This window comes from Tursiops truncatus, chromosome 15, assembly GCF_011762595.2.
Source record: "Tursiops truncatus isolate mTurTru1 chromosome 15, mTurTru1.mat.Y, whole genome shotgun sequence".
NCBI classification, from domain to species: domain Eukaryota; kingdom Metazoa; phylum Chordata; class Mammalia; order Artiodactyla; family Delphinidae; genus Tursiops; species Tursiops truncatus.
In genome coordinates, this window is record NC_047048.1 from 85,282,060 (window position 1) to 85,298,517 (window position 16,458).

General features: G+C 64.1%; 2 protein-coding genes across 3 annotated transcripts; both read left to right on the top strand.

Annotated features, from left to right (window-relative positions):
* The first annotated feature begins 793 nt into the window (after positions 1-793).
* Positions 794-5,676, top strand: MRGBP (MRG domain binding protein). Of its 2 annotated transcripts, XM_033839771.2 has the most exons (5): positions 794-1,090; positions 1,449-1,570; positions 3,751-3,832; positions 4,114-4,188; positions 4,661-5,676. In XM_033839771.2, exons 1-5 carry the CDS (start codon positions 943-945, stop codon positions 4,846-4,848), a joined length of 615 nt encoding a protein of 204 aa, XP_033695662.1. In that variant the 5' UTR covers positions 794-942; the 3' UTR covers positions 4,849-5,676. The 2 variants fall into 2 exon arrangements, with proteins under 2 accessions (XP_033695662.1, XP_033695663.1); XM_033839772.2 differs by lacking the exons at positions 794-1,090; positions 1,449-1,570 and adding an exon at positions 1,583-3,456.
* Positions 5,677-8,148: 2,472 nt separating this feature from the next.
* OGFR (opioid growth factor receptor) lies at positions 8,149-15,512 on the top strand. The gene is made up of 7 exons (XM_033839770.2): positions 8,149-8,474; positions 10,175-10,243; positions 10,886-10,964; positions 11,828-11,906; positions 12,678-12,744; positions 13,382-13,530; positions 14,192-15,512. Exons 1-7 carry the CDS (start codon positions 8,181-8,183, stop codon positions 15,183-15,185), a joined length of 1,731 nt encoding a protein of 576 aa, XP_033695661.1. The 5' UTR covers positions 8,149-8,180; the 3' UTR covers positions 15,186-15,512.
* The last annotated feature ends 946 nt before the right edge of the window (positions 15,513-16,458 follow it).

The window sequence follows — 16,458 nt, forward strand, 5'->3', positions numbered from 1 at the left end:
GCTAAGAAGCCCGAGCGTGTGCCCGGGTCCCCAAGCAGAAACCAGCCCCCATCAGCACCCCCGGGGAAGGCGCCGTCGTCGCTCCCATTGCACGGAGGAAGGCACTGCGGCCTGGAGAGGTTCAGCACACAGCTGGCAGGCCGCAGAGCCGGAAGGGGACCCGGAAGCCTGACGGAGAGTCTACACTCAGCGGGAGGCGAAGAGCGTTCCTCGCCTAGGTACCCTCCCCGGTCACCGCGGTGGACTTGACCCGGTGGGGAGGGGCCGGGGAGAAGCCCGAGGTGGGCGGGGATGGGGCGGGGCGGAGCAGGCGGCCTCGATTGGGTGCTGCTTTGAGCTCGTCACGGGACTGCCCCCAGGCCGGCGCCCCGCTTGACCCCACCCTCGGACCAGACTCCGCCCAGGCCCAGGCCCCGCCCCTCCCCGGCCAGGGTTAACCCACTTGCCGACCACTCCAGAGGCCCGGGTCGGGGAGGATGGGCCCGGACGCCCCTTCCCCGGTGCGCAGGAGCCCCTCTGCAGCGCTCAGGCCAGGGGCAATGGAAGCTCTTGGAGCCCACACTCGCAGGCATTGTAGGTTGCCTGTTTCTTTTCTTCTTAGCTGCTTTACTGGGGTGTAACTTGAAATTCCGCCATTTAAAGCGTACAGTTCAGCGGGGTTTACCCCGAGCTGTGCAGATATCGCCACAACCTAATTTAGGGCGTTTCCATCCCTCTCCCCAAACGCACTCCTTCCAGTGATCCGCACTCTGACGGCGCTGCGCCGCGGGACCGGGCCGCCAGGAGTCGCCGCGACCCAGCCCGCAGCTGCGCCTGCGCAGGCGCCGCGCGCGAGCCCGAGAGCGAACCCACCGAGCGCGCGCCCGCCCCGTGGAGTGCGCCTGCGCGGAGCCCGTGGCCGCGCCAGCTCCCGCAGGGGGCTCGTCGCTGGGCGGCCGGGCTATGGGGGAGGCTGAGGTGGGCGGCGGCGGCGCGGCGGGCGACAAGGGGCCGGGAGAAGCGGCCACCAGCCCTGCCGAGGAGACGGTGGTGTGGAGCCCCGAGGTGGAGGTGTGCCTCTTCCACGCCATGCTGGGCCACAAGCCCGTCGGTGAGCGGAGCGCCGCGCCGAGGCCGCGCACCCGCGTGGGGGCGGGGCGGCGGGCAACGGCCGGGGGCGCGCGCGGGGCGGACGGGGCGGGGCCTCCTGTGCCTGCACCCCCGCCGACCCTGCCCCCACCTGCGCACCCCACCCCCTCCCTCAGCCCCCGCTCCTGCGCCCAGCCACCCCGGCCCCTCTTTACTCCTTCCCCGCTGACCCCTGCCCTTTCCTCTGCCCCCGCACCCCTGCTCCCCGAACCCCCAGCCCCTCCAACCGCTGCCCCTCTCGCCCCCTTGCCCCCCACCTCTCCTCTCCACCCTACCTGCTGGCCCGCCCCTCCCCACGAGCTGACCCCTTCCTTCTGCAGGTGTGAACCGGCACTTCCACATGATCTGTATCCGAGACAAGTTCAGCCAGAACATCGGGCGGCAGGTCCCATCCAAGGTCATCTGGGACCACCTGAGCACCATGTACGACATGCAGGCGCTGGTGAGCAGGACCCCACCCTCCCCCGTCCTCCCAGGGCCAGAGCCCCTCGCTCCCCAGACAGAGCTGGTGGCAGGGAGCCCCCTCCGTGCCTCCTCCCTGGGTCCTTGCCGGGCCCTGGCCTCAGGGACCTTGATGTCTGGGATGTCCCACAGGGGACCAGTTGTTGAACAAGATAGCTCTGAGTAGTTTAACGAAACACAAGCCTAATGACGGTAGCTACTTATCGCGTGGAACTACCTTAGGTGGGGGGTTGGGGGGTGGCCGGTTAAGGTCTTGCCAGGAGATAACTAGGGAGCTGAAGCTCATGGGAGGGGGCTCTTAGGCCATTGTCAGTCTTGTGGAAAGTCCCCGAGTGCTACAGGCAGGGAGGTGACCGGGTCTGAGTCACATTAAGATGAATACGGTGGTTTCTGTGAGAACCAGGCAGGCAGGGGCCCAGGCCTCATGGAACCCCCAGCTGGCCGTGTCTGAGGGGGAAAAGGTTAACTAGGTAACCAGGATGGCAGAAAAGACAGGTGGGCATTCCCGGCAGAGGAATGGCAGGTGTCAAGGCCCTGTGGCAGCAGGCATTGGTGCGTCAGGGAACGCAGAGGAGGCCGGGGTGTCTGGAGAATGAGTGGGAGTGGGGATGTCAGGTGACCAGCAGGGTGGGAGACCGTGCTGGGGTTAGGCAAGGCTCTGCCTCTCCTCGGGACTTGGGGCTGCCCCAGCCCCCCAGCTGAGACCTGCTGCACATCTGTGAGGTGGAGAGCGAAGCCCGGGCCTTCTTGTGTCCATAAACCGCGCTGCCATTTGCTCCCTGTTGGTCTTGGGCAAGTCGTTTGCGCCTCGTCGTCCTCGCATAGAAAGGGGAACTGACAGCTGGGCCCTGGAACTGACCTCCTGGCCCACAGTCAGTACCCAGGAAACTCGAGGACAAGTCGCTAAACTAAAGCAGGCCCTGCAGGGGGGCCGTGCCCATGAGCTGGGGCCCCGCTCCCCGAGAATTCCTGTGTTCAGAGGCTTGACAGGACTCCCGTGCTTGTCACGTTGGGGGTCCCCCGACCCCCAGGAACCTCCTGCACCCCGACTCCAGGCTGGGGGCCAGGAGCTAGACACAGAGATGAGTGTGGCAGGGCCCCTGTCCTGGGGGGCCCTGGTGCGGTAGGAGAGACAGTTGGCTCTCAGGCACCGGCCCTGGCTCCAAGGTCCTGTGGCTGTGACGCCCAGCACAGGGCCCACGTGACACTGGGGGGGGCCACCCAGGGGTCTCAGCCCAGGACAGGTGGCCCTTCCCGCCCCGCTTCCTTAGACCCCAGCACTGCTATGGAGCTGATGCCTCGGTCCCCTGGGGCCTCGTAAACATGGGTCTGTGGACCGCACCCCGCAGGTGACCGTGAGCCCCGGAGCCCTCGGGGTTAAACATGAGTCTGTGGACCGCACCCCGCAGGTGACCGTGAGCCCCGGAGGCCTCGGGGTTTGCGAAGCTCCGGATGCTGGGTGGCACATTTACATGCTGACCACCTGGCTTGTCAGCACAGCTCCCAAGCTGGGGACTGGAGGCCCTGTCTCCTGACCCACCTCCCAACCTAGAGACCCCTCCCACCAGCTCACCTTTCTCTTCGTCCGGTGGTCCGTGTTTTCGGGGCCTCTCTCCCTCTGGCATGTGTGTGACCTCCCTCCATTTTGCTTTGCTTACCTGGTTTCCACGGGGGTGGCTCTCCCTGCCTCCCTGGCTCCTTCCCCCCGGACACGGGACCCAGGCACCATGGCCTTTCCTCACGGCTGTCGCAGGCTCTGAAGGCGCTCTCCTGGAGGGGGAGCCCGTGCAGCCAGGCCACGCCACAGCACTGCCTGACTGCCCCCGGAGGCGTGCCAGCCGGCGGAGCGGCCCGGCATCATCTCAGGTGACACTAAACCCTTATTCCCATCGTGATGCCTGCCTGTGGCCCACACTGTAGTTTGGCCTTGTCTGGGTCTCTGTGACAAGCCAGCCCCTGTAGACTGCACAAGAGAAAGAAGAAAGGTCTCAGCCCTGCGCCTGCCCACTGCAGCCCCCAAGACGGTCACGTGTGTTCATTGGTCGCTCCTGAGTTGTCTCTTACATGTCTTTAGTCACATTTTCTTTTCAATGTGACTTTTAAAATCAAGTTTTCTTCTTTGTTTCTTAAAAAAAACCAAAATGCCCTGTTTGCCATCAGCACGAGTCTGAGATTCTTCCATTCCCAAATCCAGAGAGGAACTTCGTCCTTCCAGAAGAAATCATTCAAGAAGTCCGAGAAGGTAAGACTCGGGTGAGAGCAGATTTGGGAACTAGGAAAGGCTGAGGGTGGTGGCGTCAGGGTGAAGGTCACGAGCCTCGGGGAGTGAGCATCACCGGAGGGGGATGCTGGGCCCTCTGGAGGGGGAGGTCTGGGGGCCCCCGGGACGGGGGGAGGACTTCCTGAAGGACATACACGCCTCCCGAGTCAGGAGGAGCCCCTGGCCTGAGCTGCTACAGGTCGGGTGGGGCTGTGGCGCCCACCGCCCCGGGCTCTAGGTCACCATCGGCCGTCTCCCCCCAGGAAAAGTGGTCATTGAGGAGGATACGAACGAGGAAATGAAGGAAGACGTGGACCCCCACAATGTGGCCGATGATGGTAAGTATGGAGCTCGCCCACCCCTCCTGGGGCCCCAGGGGCACAGCACCCCAGCCTGGCCAGGCCTCCCCGTCACTGGCAGCCAGGGCCTGGCGTCTGGCTCAGCAGCTGAGAAGGCCCCTTCCGTCTGCTCAGGCAGAGCCTCCCACGCTGGGAGGTCACGCACGGGGCCGGCACGGGGCGGGGAAGGGGGCACAGGACAGCCTGGCCCCGGGCCCGGTCAGTGGTCACGGGGTGCAGGAGGGTGTCCGACTGAAGTGGAACGGGTGGCGGCCGTCTCAGTGCAGGGCAAACCCCAAGGAGCAAAGACGGGCACGCTCCCCCAAGGGGCAGGCCACATGGGCACCCCCAGTTCAGGAGGAGCCTTTTGGGGTCAATGTCATGTGTGTAGGTGTAGACTTCTTAAACTGAACAGGAAGATGAAATAAAATTTTGGATATTCTGTTTTCAGCCAAATGATTTTGTCTCCCAGTTTTTTCATCTTCAGGAAGCTTGGGGAAAGCAACAGAAAAGTCCAGCAAAGACAAAGACAAGAGCAACTCAGACTTGGGGTCCAAAGAGGGGCCGGACAAGCGGAAGCGCAGCCGGGTCACCGACAAAGTCCTGACCGCCAACAGCAACCCCTCCAGCCCCAGCGCGGCCAAGCGGCGCCGGACGTAGACGCTCACAGCAGGCGGGCACCGTGGTCACCAGGCAGTCGGGTCAAATGCCACTGGGCCTGCTGCCTGCCCTCAGGTGCCAGAGGCTCCCGCGGTGCCACTCAGATCGCCTGGGCTCAGATGGCCCCTGACGACCGGAACAGGACACGTTCAGATGCTGAGACCCAAGAGGTGTGAGCCCAGGCCACGATCACGCCGGACACTCGTGGCTTCGTGACGACGGCTGAGCTGCACCTGTGGCTAAGTGTTGGCACGGGCCTGCAAACCAGGCTGCGTGGGCAGAGAGCGGGGCACAGCCAGCAATAACACACCGACCCCCTCTGTGCTCTGAGGAGCCCCGGTCTTCCCGTTTGTCCATCTGTCCATCTGTCTACCGCTGTCAACTGACTGCGGCCTCAGGAGAGCGTCAGGCCGCGGGCACCGGCCCCTCCGCCACCCGAGAGACTGAGAACTGGGTGTTTTGCCTCACTCACTTGTACTGTAACGATGTATATAATTTGGTTGATGTTTCACTATTTAATTTTTAAGGAGCCTATTTTACTAGTGTTTTATATGGAAAAAAAATACTGCAGAAGTTAAACCTGTGTTGTATTTTTTCTGAGATGTTTTGTTTTAAGGTAACAGACTACTGAGATAATTTTTGCTCAGTTTTTATATGCCGACACAGAGAATTTGTAGCGGTTATTTTTGTATTCTCAAGTAACTTGCAACAGACCAAATGAGCATGTGGAGGGAGGCAGGCCGTGGGGCTGACCCGCCGCAGCCTGGGCCCCGGGCTGACCGAGGTACGCTTGTGTTTGACTGAGGGACATTAAAACACAAAAAGCAACCTGGAGTTGTGTGATTCTGATACCAAAGTAAGTTAACTCCTCCTACAATAGGAAGTTGTATTTTTTCAGGATTTATAACTGAAGCTAACTTTGATGTACTGGATCACTTGATACAATGAATATACAACCTAGTAACAATGGGTTCCAGTGGCTACTTCGTTGCATGTAAGCAACCCTTCAAATGCAAAATGTCAGGAGAGCAAACCAGCGGGAACTGGTGCCTCCTTCCGAAGAACAAACGAACGTGAAGGCGAGAATTCTGGCTGAGCTCGTGTTGAGAGGCACAGCCGGGCCTCCCGAGTGACGGCGAAGGTGCTCGCCCTCATCTGGACAAACCACGAGGACATTGAATGCCACCCGTCCCCCAGCACCAGGAGCACGAGGTCAGAACAGGCTGAGCCCACGAGGCCAGGCCAGGAGCTCCATGGGCTGAGGCCACCTGGCGCGGGGTCGGAGGCCGGCACTCGCTTCCCCGGCAGGGCTGACGTTGTCCAGCAGTGTCTTGTGTCAGGTTGAGCGTCTTGGGTCGGGTCTGCCGACCCTGAGCAGCCCTGGCCTTCCAGCCCGACTTTCCTGTGTGGGCAGCTGGGGCAGAAGCTTGCACCCCACGGTCAGACCTGCCTCATGGGGGGCCCCCGTGGGGTAAGTCTCCAGCAGAAGATCACAGCCTCGGCGGTAACCTCCTGCCACGGGTCGCGGGGGGGTGGATCTAGACGGAGCCCAGGTGCAGCTGGGTGTGAATGGCACTTGTAAAGTGGAAGCTGGGCAGCATCTGAGAACAAGCCTTGTGCGTGGCCGCAGGCAGCCGTGGGAAGGCTGTGCTCTGAGCGCCGCAGGCTGGGGCCACGGCCCTGCCTCCGCTGCATGCTTGTCTGTTCTCTGGGGCAGAGCGGGGGAACCTGCCCACCCACGTGCTCTCAGAGCTGCCCAACCCTGGAGGGCACCCCAGCACCCATCAGTGCCTCATCAGAGGCTGGAAGTCACAGCCAGGGCCTCCGAGGCCAGCTGCAAGTCAGCTAAGGTGAAGGCCAGGCCCGTGGCCGCAGCCTGCGGTGGGCCAGCCCCACCCGATGCCTGGCAGCTCTCCTGTCACCTGCTCCTCGGGACACCTGCCCAGGCCATCGGTTGCAGACGATCTGCAGAAATGCCCAGAGCTCCATACCTTTGGCGGAGTCACCACTGTCCTTCTAGAAAGTCGTCCAGGCAAGATGGTACCCAGAGAGGTAACAGGTTGGTGAGCCTGCAAGGAATTGGCACCAGCACCAAAAAAGGTCTTTAGCTGTGCCCGTGGCCAAGATTGGCAGGTTCTGTTCAGCTCTGGGTTGTTCCCGGCCACACAGCTTGAGGACTGTCACGTCCCCTGAGGCCTGGTAGCTGACTTGCAGGGCTGGGCGAGGTCAGCATCCCCGGGGGCTGGGCTGGGCCTCAGTCTGTGTTGAACAGCCCCGAGGGTGATCCCCGGTCATTTCTGTCTCCAGGTGTTTGGATCTTTGCCTGGTGGCCCCTCGTAAGTGCAGGCAGCCCCTGTGCTTTCCTATAACCATTATAATGCAGCAAGGGGGACAGGAGGGCAGACCCACGAGGACACTGCACTATGGGACTCTCTACTGGAGAGAGACTTTCCCGCTGGCCTTGAAGAAGCAAACTGCCCAGTTGTGAACTTCTGGAGGGGACACAGGGATCTCTGCCCTACTGCTCAGAAAGATGGGTTCTACCAACCATCTGAGGGGGCTTGAAAGCAGTTCAGTCCCCAAAGGAAATCTGATGAGACTGCTGCCCCAGCCGACACCTGGAGGGCATCCTGGGGGGACACCTGGGGGACAACTTCCAGGGGGTGTCCTCCTGGGGGCATCCTTGCGGGGGGACATCCTCCACAAATTCGTACAGGGTGGGGGACATCTGCTGTGGACAACCTCCAGGGGGCCACCCTTCGGGGGACATCCTGCCTCAGGTCATCCTGAGGGGGCACCATGGTGGAGAGAGGTATCCTCCAGGGGGAATGTTCTGGAGGGGAAGGGACATTCTGGGGGGTGCTCTGGGGGACAGGGACCCTCTGGAAACATCCTCAGAGGAGAGGGCATCCTGGGCTACATTCTTCTGAGGAGGACGTGGGGGCGGGGCTTCTTCCAGGGGATGGTTCTGGACTTCTAGGAGGTAAGCATCCTCCAAGAAAAAGATCTCCAGGGTGGGGATCTCAGGGTGGAGGGGAACATTCCCGGACAGTGGAAGAGAGACTTTTCAGGTTGGTGGGCTGGGGAGGCAAGCATCCTCCAGGGAAACATCTTTGGGAGGGACGTTTTCCCAGGGGGAAGGGATATTCTGGGAGGATCCTGAGGGGGTGTCCGCGGGGAGCATCCTCCAGGGGGCCTCTCCAGGGAGAAATCACCAAGGTGGGCATGTGGGGGGCAACCTCACGGGGGAAGGGGGTGAGCGTTTTCCGGAGGAGCCTTCTCGGGGTGATGGGCCTCCTCCAGGGGGACATCCTTCAGGGGTCCTCCTGGGGATGGGCCTCCTCCGGGCGGGGCGGACGGAGTCGGCAGCCCCGGGCCCGCCCCCGGCACGCCCCCTGGCACGCCCCCCGGCACGCCCCCGCGCTTCCTCCCTCTATCACTTTCGCTTCCGCCGGAGCGGGTCCCGCCGCCGCTGGAGTATGGAGGACCCGGACTGCGACTCGACCTGGGAGGAGGACGAGGAGGAGGACGGCGAGGGCCCGAGGGCCGGAGCCGACGAGGATGGCGAGGCCGGCGCTCCGGGGGACGTGGAGGCCGAGGCGGACGCGCGGCCCAGCGCGTTCCAGGTGCCGCCCCCGCGCGCTGGGGACTCGGCGCCCCTGGGGAGGCCGCGTTGGAATAGGGGGCAAGGCCCGGCTCCTGGAAAATCGTTGCCCCCCCGGCCCCGGGGCCGAGTGTGGAGGCCCCTCCCGGAGACCCGGCTTGGGGCCCGGCTCCCCATCTCCAACGGTTGCCCTCTTCCCGGCCCTGTCCTCCTCCCCCATCGTGATCCCCAGGGCACCCTGAGATCCGCCCCCGCACCAGGGCACCTTGCAGGGAATCCAGGGCCACCCTCAGACCCCTGTCCCCAGGACCAGATCTGCGTAAGGACACCTCTTCAAGGCAGTGGCCCCGCACATCCTGGACTCCCCTCTGTCCTACCCCAGCCTCAGGCCCTGGCTCTGTCCTCTAACGAGGCCCCAGCCCTCAGTGCTGGCCACCCCCACTGCTCCCCTCGGCCTCCCGGAGCTCCTCCTCCACCCGGCGCCCCTCGGGGCTCACCTCACCCTGCCCCACCGTCCAGGACTCCAGCTTCCCTCAGGCCCAGAGCCCCCAGCCTGCCCCACCCCCATGATCCTCACTGGGCACAGCACCCACCCACTCGGGCTGGGGCTGACCCCACGTCGTCTTGGAGGTGGCCTTACAGGCTACATGTGTGTGGTGTGCCTGCGCCAGGGTGGCCGGCTGTGCCCACCGGTTACTCGTTGTCACCACTGGTTACTTGTCATAACCATGGTAACTCATCATTACCAGCGGTTACTTGCTAGCACTCGCCGGGTGTTACATCCCCGGAGTGGGTGCAGCTGGGGTTCTGGGTAAGAGGGAAGGCCCCAAGTGGTAGCTGTCACCATGTGTCCCCCTCACTTTGGGATGAGGGCGTCCTGGCACCATGTCTAGGGAGTCTTGAATTCCAGCCTGTGTGGTGTCAGGGATGGATTCTCCCTGTAGCAGATGAGAGCTCTGGTTTTCAGGTTTCCCTCTGTGTCTTGGACTGGTCAGTCAGCGAGAGGGACCCCAAGGGGCTCCTGGGCCTGGCTGGAAGGCCGGCGGCCTCAGCACTTCTCTAGTGTTTCAGGGAGGTCGGCTGGGCAGTGGTCAGGGTCACAGGTCACAGGAGTCACAGGGCAGGAATCTGGCTCTTTCCCCAGGCAGATGCCCACCGGGCATGGTGCAGCGTAGGTGAGAGGACACTGTCACCACCATAGCTCCATGGGCAGACAAATGGAAACTGATGGAGGGGCGGGGCCAGCTTCTGCTGAGTTTCAGTTTCATCCGCTGTCCATTGGCCACACTGGCATCTGGCTAAGAAGCCCACCATGGGAAGCATCTGGGGCCCCTCCTGGCAAGGCCAGTGCCCTTAGGGACACAGCCCCTTAGGTGACAACTTAGAGCACAGCGCAAGGAGGAAGTGCTGGGAAAGGCGGGGTTCCCAGGGCGAGGTCCTGGGGTGTGATCCAAGCAGGGTAGCCAGCAAACATGGGAGGAGAAAGTGAAACTAGAGTTAGGGGGGCTCCACCCCAAGAGTGCACATTGGCCTGGGGTTCCTGAGGGCTGGAGCGAGCAGCAGGGGGCCAGCCTCACTCCAGCTACTCCGACCCCCTCTGATTTTGCTGACAGCCCAGGTCCTCGCTGCCGTCACCAGGATGGGGGCTCCGTGGGGTGGGTCCTGCTTGCTGGCCACCTTGAGGAGTGGGGAGGGGTCTCATCCAATCTCCTCTCTTCCCAGCTCAAGGTGACAGGGTCCCGAAACTGGCGAGCAGCGCGGGACACACGCAGGTACCGGCACCACTACCCGGTAGGTAGCTGCCTGCAGCGCCCTTGCCCCCTGCAGCCCACCCAGGACCAAATCCTCCTCCCGGAGAAGGCCAGCTGGACAGTGTCCCACCAGCCCTTCTCAGACAATGTCCCACGTCCTGCCGGACACCCCAGCTGGGCCTGCTGCTTCTTCCCCTAATCATGGGGTGACAGCACGGCGCCCTAACTCCCATCTCAGTGCCCTTACCTTTAAAACACGTGACGGCGCCAGCCGGCAGCTCGTCCACAGGAGGCCCGGCACCGCTAGCCCGTCTCACAGCCTCCTTTCCCTCAGCCCTGGCTGTCTGCACCCAAGAGTCTCGGGCGATCCTTGGGCTGTCTTTGGGGTGCAGATGAAGGGGACCTCCCAGCCCTGGCCCGCGTTGGTGGGGGGAAGGTCGTCGCTGGTGGTCAGAGGTGGCTGCTGTCCCCCAAGTGTGGAGGCTCGTCCTCACCTTCGGGGTGGAGGGCGCAGGCTTGGCACTCGGGGTCTTCACCAGCCTTCCGGATGCCTGGAGGTTCAGGGGCCAAGAGCAGACACCCGCTCCCTCCCACCCATCCCAGGAACGCTTCAGCGTGAGGGGCCCTTGGAGGCGGCCTGTTTTGGTGATGTCCTGTCTGGCACCTTTCTCTGGCTCCTCAGGATTTGGTGGAAGGAGATGCCAGTGGTGACATGCCCAACCTGAGTTTCTACAAAAACGAGATTCGGTTCCTGCCTAACGGTGTGTACCTGCTCAGCTGCTGACAGCTCCAGCCTTGGGGGGCCCCCTTCTCCCCTCTGCCTGTCTGGTCTGCTGGGACCTGGTTTGGACACGTGGCTTTCAGATAGCCCCGCGGGGCCCCCTGGAAGCTGCCGAGGGGCTGCCAAGTCCCCAACCCTTGGCCTGGATCCACTGGCCAACGTGCTCCGAAGGGCCAGGCAAGGAATGCTGGTGGCTTTGCAGGCCGCACCGTCTCTGTCCGACTACCCGACTCTCCCTCTATGGTGGGAAAGCAGCATATGTAAACTAACGGGAAAGAACAGTTTTTACGGTTTTAAATGGTTGGGGAAGATTTAAGATATAATAGCATTTTGTGAGATGTGAAGACCGTATGAGATTCAGATCTCAGTGTCCATAGTGAGGTCTCCTTGGAACCACCCCTGCTTCTGCACTTACGCGCTGTCTGAGGCTGCTTTCCCGCCACAGCACAGGCCGGCGGCCTCAGCTGTTCCCCTCCTGGCCCTTTGCAGAAACGGGCTGCCTTGCGGGAGCCCAGGCTGCAGGTTCTGTCTGAGGGCAGAATTCCGGCCAGCAGCCTGTGCTTTGTGGGCTATGGCGAGGACCCCCTGCTGCAAAGACAGGCGCAGGTTTGGGACCACGTGTCCTTCCCGGATGGGGCCTGCCCACTCAGGTCTGCTCTCCATCAGCAATGAGGGTCCGCTTTCCAGGTGGCAGAGTGGCAGTCGGCCGAAGTAGGGTTAAAATCACACGAGATGTGCACAGCCTGAAGCTGCCAGGCCCCGAGGTCCTCACGAAAGGAGCGGAGGGCAGTGGGGGAAGGGGCTTTCGGGGCCCTGGCTGACTTGTCCCCGTGGGGCTCCCAGGCTGTTTCATTGAAGACATTCTTCAGAACTGGAAGGAAGAGTACGGCCTCCTGGAGGATAATCACTCCTACATCCAGTGGTGAGTGGGCAGGGCGGGGCTGAGCTTGCAGGGCGGGGCTGAGCTTGCAGGGCGGGGCTCCGGAGGAGAGGCCTGAGGCACCCCCCAGGCCGGAGCCTGGCTCCGCCTCTCCCAGGCACAGCGCACTGCCCTCAGGGCCCAGTGCCCGGCACTGCTGGCGGGGCAGGGGAGACCGGGTCCTGCAGTCTGGGTTCTCCCGGGTTCTCCAGCTGTAAACAGCCTCTGCCGCTCATGGGGACGGGAAAAGCAGCAAACCAGCGGACTGGAGGCCCCATGAGCCTGTCCCGAGCCTGTCCGCGGAGCCCCTGTGCTGCGGGGGCGGGTTCTAACAGTGCCTTGAGGTGCCCCCGGATGCTGCCCCACAAACGCAGTGTCCTTTAAGGACAGCTTGCAGGGGGCCAACCCGGGGCGCAGGGTTCCCCGGGGAATAATTCCACAGCATTAATGATGGGAGGAACAGAAGAACGTGAAAATGAAAAGGAATGGAGGGCTTCCCGGGGGGCGGCTGGCAGGTGCCCTTGCTGCTGAGTGGGCAAGCTGGGACTTCTGTAGGTGGGTCTGTCCTGGGCCCTCATCCTGGGCACCCTCCCTGGAGCTCTCCCACCCTTGCCCCTTGGCTTTACTGACTGGTGAGAACCTGTGGCACGTGTGGTCCCGCCAGCCCCCGGAGGCAAGCGGAGAGCCGCCCCAGGCTGCCCAGCCAACGCGTGCCAGGTGGCTGGTGGCCCGCGTCTGCCACTGCCGGGGCCTGTGCCATCTCCTCCTTCACAGGCTGTTTCCCCTGCGGGAGCCGGGAGTGAACTGTCACGCCAAGCCCCTCACGCTGCAAGAGGTCGAGGTGAGTCTAAAGGCCCGGGGAGGGGCCTGGCTGGCCACAGGGGTTCACGGGCCCTTCCGGAGCTGCTGGAGGTACAGGAGCTAGAGGAGCCCCTCCCCCCGCTGTGTAACTATCTTCCCTCCCAAGTGGTCCTCGCCTCTGCCCTCAGTGCTCCTTGCGGGCTTCCAGAGAAATCCGACGGTGAGGATCGCTCACATCCAGGGGTCCGGGCAGGGGCCACGAGCAGAGTCAGAGCGCCCGGGCTCTGCCCTGGTCAGCCCTGGCTTGGGCTGGATTGGGGATGCCCTGGGCGATCGGGAGGGGGCTCCAGGAGCCAAGGAGCCCGCGAGAGAGGCCAGGCAGGTGCACCGAGGAGACGGGGGGGTGCTTGCTGCCCCGCGTCCAGCCCTGGAGTCCCTTAGGTCCCCTCTCAGGTCAGGGAGTTCCCCCTGGGGCTACAGCAGCGCCTCAGGCCTCAGAGAGACCCTGCGGCAGCTCAGAGTGAAGAGAGCATCCCTGGGCTTCTGCGCCCTGACGCTTCACCCTAAGGGTCTGAGCCGAAGCCCCGGGATGAATCGGGGACCGAGGGCGGCGTGCGGCCCCACACTGCACTGGCGCCACCCTGAGCTCCCTGCTGCTCTCGGGGGGCGTTTTGCAGGCGTTTAAAAGCTCCACGGAGGCCAGGAAGCGGTTGGTCCAGGCCTACGAGCTCATGCTGGGCTTCTTCGGCATCCAGCTCACGGACCGAGACACGGGCCGCGTGTGCCGAGCACAGAACTACCAGAAGCGCTTCCAGAACCTCAGCTGGTGAGGGCGCCGCCCAGCCCGGGCCCAGTGGCTCGGGGGCCGCTCAGCCGGTCTCAGGCTGGGGACGAGGCCTGCAGAGCGGGGGTGGACCCCACCTGATAGGGGTGTGAGCACTAAAGAAAGCCGCGTGAGTCCACAAGCTTCGTGGCTGTGCCCCCCTGCCCACGTGGGCATGGGTCAGGTTGTCAGGGGAGCTCCGTCACCATCACAGCGTCCCTGGGCCTCGCACCCGCTGGGGGTGGCAGGCGCACTCCCCTCTCCTGCCTTGGGAAGTGCTGGGCTTGGGGGAGGCACAGAGCATGACTCTGCTGATGGTACAACCACCCGCGCCCATGGGTAACTGAGGCCCCGCCTCTGGAGGGTCCCCACCTGGTCCTCTTCAGCTGAGGTGGGGGTGGGTGTTCCATGGGACCCAGGGGACAGTCACCCTTCTAGAGGGTGCATCACAGTCCCTCACCTACATGGTCCAGGCTCACGGGCCGTCTTCTCAGGGACCGGGGCCCTGCAGGGGGAGCGGGTGGGGACAGAGACTGGCCTGTGGGCCGGAGTGTCTCTGCTGGTGGACATCAGGCTCTCGGGGTGGCGGGGGAGGGAAGGGTGGGCTTTGGCCGAGCGCCGCCCAGCCCCGCGTAGCCCTGCCAGCGCCCCCTGTCCCCTCCAGGCACAGCCACAACAACCTCCGCATCACCCGCATCCTGAAGTCGCTGGGGGAGCTGGGCCTGGAGCACTACCAGGCCCCCCTGGCCCGCTTCTTCCTGGAGGAGACGCTGGTGCGCCGGCAGCTGCCGGGCGTGCGGCAGAGCGCCCTGGATTACTTTGTGTTCACTGTGCGGTGCCGGCACCAGCGCCGTGAGCTGCTGTACTTCGCCTGGGAGCACTTCCGGCCCCGCTGCAGGTTCGTCTGGGGGCCCCACGACAAGCTGCAGAAGTTCAGGCCGTGCTCTCCTCCCTGCTCGCCCCGGCCGGCCCGCCCAAGGCAGGCCAACGGGGAGGAGAGCCCTGGGGAGCCCCTCCTTGAGGCCGCAGCCCAGGGGCAGACCTGCGGACCAGGGAGGGATGAAGAGGGGGACCCGGTGGCCAAGGGTCCCCAGCCTCCTGGCACAGGGCCCCAGGAAGCTGGAGCCTCGGAGAAGGACCAGGGAGATGAGGCCGGCGACGAGCAGGGGCCAGAGTCTCCAAACCCCAAGGAGAGGAAGAAGAGGAAGTTGGAGGCGAATCTGCGGGCGCGGGCCCCAGGGGAGCCGGGCCCGAGCGCCTCGGAGGTGGAGAAGATCGCCCTGAACTTGGAGGGCTGTGCCCTCAGCCAGGGCAGCCTCGGGGCGGAGACCCAGGAAGTGGGCAGCCAAGCCCCGGAGGAGGCCGAGCAGCCCCGCCCCCAGCCCCTGGAGGCCAAGGTGGCTGACGACGTGAGGAAGCGCAGGAAGACGGAGCAGGTTGCCAGGGATGGTACCGTGACGCTGGCCGCCGCCCAGCCCCCTGCCCCGTCAGGGCGCCCAGTGGCTGAAGAGGGTGAAAATGGGGTCAAAGAAGAAGCAGGTGGCCCGGTAGGGCCGGAGCAGGGTGCCCCCGGGAGCCCAGCCACCGCAGGACCCGAGGTGGATGACAGGGCAGAGCCCACGGAGGCAGGACCCTCTGTCGAGCCCGGAGAGCCCTAGGGAAGGGGACGCCCGGGGCCCTGCCCCGCCCCGCCGCAGGCCTGGGAGCCATGTCGCCAGCTGTTCTCCGCGCCCAGCTCTGCGGCCTCTCCCTGCTGGTCACTGCAGCCACTACTGCAACTGCTGGAAGGGCAGGTCCCGCCCTTGGGGAAGGCCAGGCTTTAGCATCCTTCTTACCTCGACCTCACTTCCCGCCTCTTTCGTCCTGTACCGCTGCCCGGCCCCCACCTTTGTAACCTGGCTCCTCATGGGCTGGGGGTGTGGGAGGGGGGCTCATTTTCCTAGTCTGGTGCAGAGGCCTTTTCTGAATAAACTCATCTGACTTTTGAGTGTTTGGGCGTGGATGGTGGCCCTGTGGTGGCCGGGGCAGGGGAGGGGCTGGGGGCTGGACACCCCTGGGTGCACGTGGCCTGGCTGTGGTACCGCTTTGCCCGTGGGAGTGCCTGGGCTGCAGCAGTGGTGCAGGCCTCCTGGGCACCCTGACCCCAGAGCCTCTGGGGCTGGGCAGCTGGTCCCTCGGCTCCCCTCTGTCCCCTCCCTGGCGGCCACAGCTGCCCCTCACCCCATCGGTCCTCCACGCAGGGACCAGCCTGGGAACGGAGTGACTCCCTCCCTCAGCAGCCCCCACCCCGCAGGGCATGCTCCCCCTCAACCTGGCTTTGTCCCCTGTGCCAGGACCACTCCCTTCCATTCTACATCAGCACCAAGGACGAGGAGACTCGGAAGTGATGGAGGTCACACCTGGCGGGGGCGGGGGAGGGGGAGGGAGTTAGGGGCCGGGACCTGGGTCCCCTTTTCATGCTCTCCCCACAGCTCCTGTCCTGTGGGGAGGGGGATAGACAAACTGGAAGTCACTCGCTGGGGTGGGGGTGGGACATAGTGTCATCAGGTCCTCGTCCAGACCGTTATGGGGCTCAGGTTCAGGTGGAGAAGCTTGGGGCGTGAAGTGAGAAGTGGACCCCATCGGAGCAGTCCTTGGGGGCCGGATGTCTGTGCCAGCAGTGGGGCCTGGGAACGGGAGGGCAGGCAGCTCGGGCCCACCTGACCCGCAAACTTCGGGGAGAGTGATGGCCCAGAACAGGTGGGCAGTGACACCGGACTGACCGGTGGACGTGAGGCCAGCCTCGTGGCCTCTCCCCAGGCCACCGTGGCTATCTGGGTTCGAGGCAGGGGCCGCTCTCCAGGGGGAGGGTGTTTCCGGGCAGCAGGTGGGAGGGTCTGCACAGAGCTGGGAGTGAGTTTGTAAGGGCGGGGGCGGGAGGGGGGGTTCCAG